General features: G+C 36.7%; 1 protein-coding gene across 1 annotated transcript in view; it reads left to right on the forward strand.

The window, feature by feature from the left end:
- The window catches only part of AQR (aquarius intron-binding spliceosomal factor), a 115668-nt gene that overhangs the window by 100955 nt on the left and 4502 nt on the right, over positions 1–10211 (forward strand). Inside the window, exons 32-33 of the mRNA XM_069097646.1 lie at positions 5419–5504; positions 9193–9367. Of these exons, the coding sequence (XP_068953747.1) occupies positions 5419–5504; positions 9193–9367 (261 nt within the window). The remainder of the gene's footprint in view (positions 1–5418; positions 5505–9192; positions 9368–10211) is intronic.

Below are 10211 nucleotides of genomic sequence, written 5' to 3' on the forward strand. Positions count from 1 at the left end.
TCAGTGTAGAAGCTGCCAGATCCTGGGTTATCCTGATTGTGTTTCCACAGTATTCAAATTGTTTCTTCCTGGCTGCTTGTAATTTTCTCTCCTTAATCTGGGAATTCCGGAACCTGGCTATAATATTCTTAGGAGTTTTCTTTTGGGGATCTTTTTCAGAAGGTGATCAGTGGATTCTTTCAACCTCTATTTTGCCCTCTGGTTCTAAAACATCAGGGCAGTTTTCTTTGAGAACTTCCTGGAAGATAATTTCTAGGTTCTTACTTTGATCATTGCTTTCAGGTAGTCCGATAATTTTTAAATTATCTCTCCTGGATCTATTTTCCAGGTCAGTGGTTTTTCCCATGAGATATTTCACATTGCCTTCTATTCTTTCATTTGTTTGTATCTGTTTAACAGCATCTTGATTTCTCATAAAGTCATTAGCTTCCATTTGCTCCAATCTAATTCTGAAGCAATGATTCTCCTCAGTGAGCTTTTGAGATTCTTTTTCCATCTGGCAAATTCGACTTTTTAAGGCATTCTTCTCCTCATTGCCTTTTTGAGCCTCTTTTGCTATTTGAGTTAGTCTGTTTTTTAAGGTAGTATTTTCCTCAGTCGGGCTGTTGACTCTCATTTCATAATTTTCTTGCATTGTTCTCATTTCTCTTCCCAATTTTTCCTCCACTTCTCTTATCTTCTTAAGGTCCTCTATGGCCTATAACCAGCTCGTATTTTCCTTTGAAGCTTTTGGTGCACGAGTTCTGACTTCACTGCCTTCCTCCTGTTCCATGCTTTGCTCCTTGTTGTCCCCAAAATAGGAGTCTAATGTTGGAATCTTCTGTCTGCTTTGTTTCCTTTGCCTGGTCATGTCGCCCCTCAGTCATTCGACCCCTGGGCTTTTTGCCACAGTAGGACTCTGCCACCAGACAGGGGAGCTTTTGTCCCAAACACTGGGGTTTTCTCAGTTGGCGGAGGTATTAGATAGGTGCCCTCTCTGAAGCCTCCACATGCTCTGGCAAGCTGGACATACACCCCAGAACCTCCACCCTAGACTGCAATCCAGATCCAAACAGGTTAAAGCAAGAGTGATTACCCCTCAGACTGATGCTTGGTCCCCCTACACTCTGCAGGCCAGGAGCTGAAGCTGCCACTTGGTGCTGGCTGGCTGTGCCAGTGTCTCAGCGGCTTCTTGCCCCGGGGTCAAAAGCCACACACTCCCACTTACTGGTCCCAAAGTCCAGACTGCACTGACCTCTCACTTTGTCCTTGGCATCTAAGTGTTGATAATTCTGGAAATGGCCACAGCTGCTGCTGATTTAGAGTCCCTCTGGCTGGAGGCTGGTCAGGCCTGCCCTGGGGCTAAAACCTCCAGCTCACGCAGACCTGGGCTCAGCTCCCAGAGCACTGGCTGGCTGATTCCTGCCGGCCTGCCAGGCTGTCCTCAGTGGGAGGTTAGCTTCTCTGTGTCATTTTGTGGGTTCTGCAGCTCCAAAGTTTGTTTAGAGTCCCCTTTTCACATGGATTGGGGAAGGTGGAAGCTGGAGCAGCGGGTCCTGCTTCTACTCCGCCATCTTGACTCCACCCCCTTTCTAGATTTTTCTGAAACCATCATGCTCATCATTTACCATCACAATCACATACAACTTTTTCTGCCATTTCCTAATTGATAGACATCCTCTCAGTTTTCAATTCTTTGCCACCACTAAAAATGCTGTTATAAATACTTTTGTATATTATTGGTCCTTTTCTTTTGTGTTTGTTATTTCTTTGTGATATAAACCTAGGAGTGGTATTGCTTTTCATAGCCTAGTGCAATTCCAAATTGCTCTGTAGAATGGTTAAATCAGGATACAATTTCACCAAGAGCACATTGGTATCTCAATTTTTCCACTTCTCTGGTGTTTGTCATTTTTCTTTTCTGTCATATTAGCCAATCTGATAGGTGTGTGATGGTAGCTCAAAGTTGTTCTAGCGTGCATTTCTCTAATCTATTGAGATTTAAAGTATTTTTTTCATATGACTTGTAGTCTGAAAACTGTCTGTTAATATCCTTTCACTATTTATCAATTGAGGAATAGATCTTATTTCTCTAAAGTTGACTCAGTTCTCTATATATTTGAGAAATGAGGTCTTTATCAGAAAAACTTGCTATAAAATTTTTGTGTGTGTGTAGTTATGATTACTAGTTATATGTTTTCCTCTTATCCTATTTTCCCCATTTATTCTACTCTCTCTTTTCCACTGTGTCTATTCTCTAAAGTGTTTTGCTTCTAACTTTTCTACCATTCCACCCTCCTTTCTATCATGTGCTGCTGCTGCCCCCTTCTCCCAGGGTATTCCTTTTTCATATCCCTTAATTTTATTTTTTTTTAGATAATCATCCCATCATATTCAGTTCACACCCATGCTCTTTGTCTTTGTTTACTATTTCTAACTGCCTTAATAAGGGGAAAGTTTTTAGGAATTACAAGTATCATTTTCCCATGTAGGAATGTAAACAGCTTAATCTTATTGAACCTCTTACGATTTCTCTTTCCTGTTTGCCTTTTTATGCTTCTCTTGAATCTTGTATTTGAAAGTCAGATTTTCTATTCAGCTCTGGTCTTTTTATCAGGAATGCTTGAGAGTCCTCTGTTTCACTGAATGTCTATTTATTCCTTTGAAGGACTATATTCAGTTCTTCCGGGTATGTGATTCTTGGTTGTAATCCTAGCTCTTTTGGATTATCATACTCCACACATTTCAGTCCTTTGATGTAGAAATTGCTAGATCTTATGTTATCCCTGCAGTGGCTCGACAATATTTGAATTCTTTCTTTTTGGCTGCTTGCAATATTTTCTCCTTGCTCTGGGAGCTCTGTAATTTGGCTATAATCTTCCTGGGAATTTTTGTTTTGGGATCTCTTACAGGGAGTGATTAATGGAGTCTTTCAATTTCTACTTTACTCTCTGGTTCTATAATATGAGGGCAGTTTTCCTTCATAATTTCTTAAAAGATGATGTCTAGGCTCTTTTTTTGATCATGGTTTTCAGGCAGTACAATAATTATTAAATTATTTCTCCTGGGTCTTTTTTCCAGGTCATTTGTTTTTCCAGTGAGGTATTTCACATTTTCTTATATTTTTCATTCTTTTGATTTTGTTTGATTGCTTTTTGATGTCTCATAAAATCATTAGTTTCCACTTGCCCAATTCTGATTTTTAAGGAATTACTTTCTTTAGTGAGCTTTTGTACTTTTTCCATTTGGCCAATTGTAATTTTTTTAGGAGTTCTTTTCTTCAGTGAATTTTTATACTTCTTTTTTCATTTGAGCAATTATTCTGTTTAAAGAGTTCTCTTCAATGAATTTTTGTATCTTTTTTTCCATTTGGCCAATTTTATTTTTCAAGACATTCTTCTCCATTGGATTTTTGGGTCTCTTTTACCATTTAGCCCATTCTGTTTTTTAAGGCACTGGTTTTTTTTGTTCTTTCTTTACCAAGCTGCTGACTCTTTTTTCATGATTTTCTTGCATCATTCTTATTTATCTTCACAATTTGTCCTTCACCTCTCTTACTTGATTTTTAAAATTCTTTTTGACCTCTTCCATGATCTGAGACCATTTCATATTTTTCTTTGACGCTTTGGATGTAGCAGTTTTGACTTTGTTGTCTTCTTCTGTGTTTGTGTTTTCATCTTCCCTGTAACCATAGTAATTTTCTATAGTCAGGATCTTTTTCTGTTCTTTGTTTATTTTTCTAGTCTATTTCTTGATTTTTAACTCTGTGCTGAAGTGGGTAGAAGGAACACTGTTCCAAGCTTCAGGTTTTTTTGTACAACAGTTTTCAGAGATGATTCTGGGGAACTGTAAGTTTTTGGTTCTTCCAAGGTGGTGTGATCTAGGGAGAGGTGTGTTATTGCTCTTCTGGCCTGTGAGCGACCACAAGCACTCTTTTCTGCCCTGGACCTGTGCCTAGGGTTCTAGCTCCCCTGCGGCCATAAGCTCCTCCTTGCCCTGGAATTGAGCCCGAAGACAGTGAACTAGATCTAAGTATGGACAATGTCACAGAGTCCTGCTCCTGGTACTAGCAGAGGGACCCCTATAATCTCCTTCTCATCAGTTGTCTCACCCCTTTTCCCTCTGTGTGCTGAGAGGTTCAGAAGCCACCACTGCTACCCCAAAGCCTATTGCTGTTTTCTGGGGCATAGCCTACACTGGACTGCACTGCACTTTTACCCTGGTGCAGCAGACCTTTCCTGCTGGCCTTCTAAGTTGTCTTGAGCTGTAAAATTGTTTCACTTTGTCCTTTTCTGGGTTCCACTGCTCTAGAATTTGTTCTGAGGCATTATTTAAAGATGTTGGGAGGGGTTTTGGGGAGAGCTCAGGCGAGTCCCTGACTTTTCTCTGCCATCTTGGCTCCACTCTCAGATATTTACATTTTCAGAGTAGGTTGTAGTTATTAATTAGTTCATTTCATATCCCTAGAAAGAAAGTTTTATTCTCACTTTATAGAAAGGAAAGTTTTAAACAGTTCTCATCATAAATCAGTACTTATATATGGGATAATGTCTAGCTTTCTGCTACTCAGTCTGACATGACCTGTTAAATAAAACATGATTCAGAAAACTATTTTGTTTAAATCTTCTTTATCTGTATGTTAATTCTTATAATGCAATTGTAGAAGGAAACTACAAATTATAAGTGTTTGGATCCCTCAGATATTTTAGTATAATAATAATTATTTAATAGTATACTCATTTTGGTGTCTTCAGGGCATAAGCAGGCTTACCTTTCTTATTTTAAAAAATGGACAAGGGCTTAGAGTTTGTAACACTGCTTCTTGAAAATGATATGGCTTTCAGATAGCCTGATGATGGTTTACTTTTCAAAGTAAGAAATGAGTGAAGGAAAGCCAAATGTTTTAAAGATTGATAGGATTCAGGCCCTGGATGAATGTGGACATGAATAGAATTCAGACAAATGATGAAAATTTTAAAGAGAGTGTTAGTTTTAAGCTTATGGAGAAATAAGAGAAACAGTGGAGATACTGTACTAAATATAAACATTTAGATTAGGATTAGCCATCTGGATTTGATGGAAAATCAGCAAGCAGGCTCTTAATTTGTTATATTGTTGAACTGAAACATATCCATAATATTGTATATTTGGACTATTATTTTTTAGCATTAATGCATTAAACTCTCATTATATTCTATTAGAATCAAAGAAGCCAGATAAAACCCCCAGAAAGCAATTAGATACGGACTAGGACTTTGTTTAAGCAATGTATTGTTCTTCTTATTCAGAGTGTTCCTTAGCTTCATTGATTCTGTCCATCTCAGGTCTTGGTTAAAGTGTATAGGATATTTTTATTTTTCATATCTGCTCATGATCTGAAGAAATAATATTATTTCACAATATGTTTTTGAAAAATATATGTTGCTTTCCCATTTCTAGGTGACAACAGTTGACAGATTTCAAGGTCAGCAAAATGATTATATTCTTCTTTCTCTAGTACGAACTAAAGCAGTGGGCCACCTGAGGTATGTAAGAAAACAATCTCAGGTATTGAGTATATATGCCTTTTTGGAGCTTTTCTAGTTGGATAATTTAATTGTTATATATTAAAAGATAAAAGGTTATTGGAATTGTGCATTTAAATGTGATGGTAAGCTTTAATCCTAGTTATATTTTCATTAAAATAAGATTCCTTATGTGGATATTGGTTTGCACCTGCCCAGTCTCTTAGAACTTAATGCATTATTTAAAAGAAATATATATGTTGAATTATATCAGAATATCCATAAAAACTCATCTCAAATCAGTCAAAAATTTGATGGTAGTTCCAAAATTTAAAGGAGTTGAATGATGAAAAAATAATCTGTTTATGAAAGTTTTTAATTGTATGTGTGAGCTGTGGTTGGCCTTGGTTCCTCACTTTTTCCCCTGAATATTTGAGCTTCAGTGTTAAAGGATAAAGGAGCCATTTGCCTTCCTAGGATTAAGAATTGTCAAAACAAACCATAATCTATTTTTGTCATTTATTGTGATGTATTTATGTGTTAGAGATTTATGGGAATAACATCTTCTTATTATCAGGCAGCAGTTTAGTTTTATGTAAACCTCCATCTCAAATGACTTACCAGTAAAACTGTAAAAATTCTTTTTATTATTTTGGCTGATGGATCATAAATGCCCATACTTAAAAATAAAATCAAGCTCCCATAGAGTTACTATAGTAGTCAAGATCTGTTTGGGGCTTAACCTAGTAATCAGGTCCCATTAGTCTGATAACATTTTATGTAAGGGTAAGTAAAAATGCTATGTTTCAAGAAATTGCTTCAAGTCCTTACTATTTTTAAACACAGGTTGTTCCTGGTTTTATTTTTCATGGGGATATATCAGACCACCACTACCAGTGTGTGTGTGTGTGTGTGTGTGTGTGTGTTTGTGTGTGTGTGTGTGTGTGTTTTTGTGTGTTTCCTGCTTCAAGTAGGGGAAACTTGTTGACTGAGATCTGAATGGACTCATCTTTATTTTTTCTTTGCTGTGTTCTCTGAGGCTCTTACAGAGTAAACATTGCCTTCTTTGTATTGTTGATTAATCTCTATTTGAACTCTTAAATTCCAGCTACCCTTCCTTATATTTCATACCTACTTTCTCAGGAAAGGCACTAATTAGAACATGATTCCTATAAAAGGCATTAAAAAATGTGGTTTCCGGTTTTTCTTATATTAAATATCAGTATATACACTAAATCATTGTCTTAAATAATGGATGATGAATCAAAGAATCTGCTGAAGCATTCTTTTTGAATAGCCAAATTCCTCTTTTCCTTTTCGCTATAATTATAAAAGGAGAATATATTAGACTGGAATTCATGATTTCATTTACCTAGTTCATGATTTCATTTATTTAGTTGTCACTGCTAGATTAGTCACCAAATTCCATGAACTTTCAATAAAATCAGTTTAGAAACTGAATATGAAAGTTGAAGCCAAAGAAAAACAATTTGCTAGTCACTGGGAAAAAATTAATCTTTACCAAATTTAATAACAGTCCATCAGTGAGCCAAATAATTTATTATGTTTCTGACTCCATATCTTTGACATACAAGAGAAAAATCGCTCTTATGTAATTGTTGTAAGACTGGAAAAAAAATTAGCCTCTGAAACAAAATGAGGAGACCTATCTCTTTTTTACCCCATTCTTTGACCCTCACCATGACACCATCTTCTTCATCCTAGAACACACATGGTAAGCTAAAGGGAGGGTACCCCACCTTGTACTATTTTCTTTCCCAAAAACCTGTTCTAAGCCTGGATGGTGCTCTTTGTAAGCCAGAGAAGTAGGGAATTCTGGCTGCTTTCCCAACATCCATTGTTCAGGCCCTTAAATTCATTCGGAGGGACCAAGCAGCTTTAAATAGAAGTGGTTGGCCCAGAGTAAAGTAGTGAGACTTTTTCATGATGACTCACATATTGGAATTATACCAGAGTGGTGGTTTGTTGCTTGCCTCTCCTGTAGAGCTAAAGTGACTTTAATGATTTGTTTGAAGGCTAAGAAAGCAGTTAATAGTGGCCACTTTCCTGGCTGTAGAATAGTATTAGGTTGTTTCCATATATTCCGGCTAACCTTGATCTTTAAACAGTATTTTAAGTATATGTCCACAGCAGGCAGATATATTTAATGCAGGCCCAACTGTGTATTGTCTCAGGTCCCCCAATCCAAAATTGTTCCCTGTCAGGGTAAATAAGTGAATAAGGTTGCTATTAGGATTTTTAAATTTTTGTTTGAATTGTTATTGTCTAACCAGAGCTTCTTTTACTTACATGGTAAAGGTACTTAGAAGGAGGTATAAAGAATGAAAAATAATGAAGGTATTCCTGACTAGTCATCTGTTGTTGAAAGTTCTATTCTCTCCCTTTTCTTCTAGGTCTAAACAATGCTTTAATTACATAAGTTATTGGGAAAAGCCTAGAATATGATAGGTTTAAGATAGCATTTTCTCTGTTTTTTGTTCAATTGAGAATGCGGCCAGATGCTTCTGGATATGTGGGTGATAACTGAGCACATTTTTTTCTGCCCTTTTCTTTCTCATATAGGCCACAAACAGAGACTAATGTATTGTAATAGGAAGTTTTAACCAGCTTATACTATTTCCCTTGTTGCAATAATTTCAGGCTACAGGGGCGACTAGGTGGCGCAGTAAGTAAAGCACCAGCCCCAGAGTCAGGAGGACCTGCGTTCGGATCTAGCCTCAGCACTTAACACACACACACATAAAAAACCCCCAAAAAACCTAGCCGTGCAACTTTGGGCAAGTTACTTAACCCCAACTGCCCTCAAAAAAGGCAAAAAATAATAATAATTTCAGGGTACAGAATTTAACATGCTAGATATGTTCTTTAAGAAATTTTCACATCTTTGCAGGGTACTCAAAAATATAAGTAGTTGTCAGAAAAGTAGTGGAAAATTGAACTGTGACCAAATACTTCAATAATAATCCTAAAAAGCACAATTGCAAATATCTCTTTCAATTCACCATTTGAAAATGGGAGTCCACCAAATTGGCCTTTGTTGTTGAGATCAAAATGGTTTCTACCAATCAAAACAAATGTTTCTGTAGTAGGGAATAAATATGGACTATGATCTGTTGTAATATGATGGATGAATATAAGTGCACTGTATTTTATTTTTCATTTTATAAATTATGGATAACTCATAGACCTTCCAAAAATTATGTTTAGAATTTGAAATGTCATCACTGGTTGTTAAGGAAACAAAAGCTAGGCTATGTCTACACACAGATGGGTCACAGCATGGCCACACCTTTGAGCTGACCATTGTGAATTGGCAGCATATTTGAATCACTCATGGGGACCATACAGATGGGTCATTGCAAACTAAATTGTATGATTTTGCCATGATACAGTACAGTTGCTTTGACTTTCGTCAAATGTGAAATGATTTATTTCTCTAATTAAGCAACCTGATTTATTCCCTAGAGATAAAACTCAGTAGCAAAACACTAACTTGTCTTGTTTAGTTCATGATTTTATTAAAGTATGATTATCTGTGTAGCACTGTGACATTTCCTTTTTACTAGAGTTCAGTAACAGGTTTTGCCATGCCTAATGAGAATGATTGAAGGTGAAATGTTTAAAAGTCACATATAAGAATACAGCAATAAAATTGAAATGTATTCATTCTTTTCTCTGTTTTCCAAAGAGATGTTCGTCGTTTAGTGGTGGCCATGTCAAGAGCCAGGCTTGGACTTTATATCTTTGCAAGAGTGTCCCTCTTCCAGAACTGCTTCGAACTAACTCCAGCTTTTAACCAGCTCACAGCCCGCCCACTTCATTTACAAATAATTCCCACAGAGCATTTCCCTACAACCAGAAAGGTATATGGGTTATTTTGTTACTGACTTAGGTTATTAAATATTGTAAGGGACATATATAGATATTTTCTTCCGTACTTTTCCTCCTTGTGAACACTATTTGTGAGGGGAACACTCAAGTAAATGCTTTGAGATAATACTAAAAAACACAGTTCACCTCTCATCCCTGAAGAGCTCGTCTTTTAATGAGTTGGCAAATGTCTCCTCTCAGACAGCAAATACCATTTTAACACGAGTGCCATGTAAATGTAGAAGTATAGTATGTGAGTGTAGAGAAGAAGGTAGGAGTGATGAGAGTACAATAGATGAATAAGTAAGGGAAGACTTCCTAGAAAGCAGTGACTTTTGAGCCAGGGCATGGATTATTGGAGGGCATTCCTGATGGGGAATGAGTGTATGCAAAAAGATACTGGTTCTAAATAGAGTTGCACATTGCACAAGAGGAAAAAGATGAACAAATGGTACAGTCCATTTATTCCTCAGGTTTGAATTATATTTTTGTATTTACATTGGTATGATCCTTTTGTTTTTTAATTGCTTTTTGTGAAGGCTGCCTGAAGCAGAGCACCTAGTAAATAACTCACATGCTCTTTGCACTTGAGATATTGCACCCAGGGCGGAAAATGATCTTCAATCAAAAAAGAATGCCTACTAATATGCTGAATAACCATATACCCCTGGCAATTCTGAGAAATGTCGTTGAATCTGATAAATACTCCCACTTTGACATGCTCTGAATTATTTATAAGTTGTTTTTGTTATATTCATAGCATTTGTTTTCCCTGAATATTTGATAGTTTGCATAGGCACGTAGAATAAGAACTAGGAGGGATCTCGGAGGTCACAT

The sequence above is a fragment of the Petaurus breviceps genome, unplaced genomic scaffold (assembly GCF_028583685.1).
Source record: "Petaurus breviceps papuanus isolate PSGF00001 unplaced genomic scaffold, PetGlider_PUasm1.0 37, whole genome shotgun sequence".
Taxonomy (NCBI): Eukaryota; Metazoa; Chordata; class Mammalia; order Diprotodontia; family Petauridae; genus Petaurus; species Petaurus breviceps.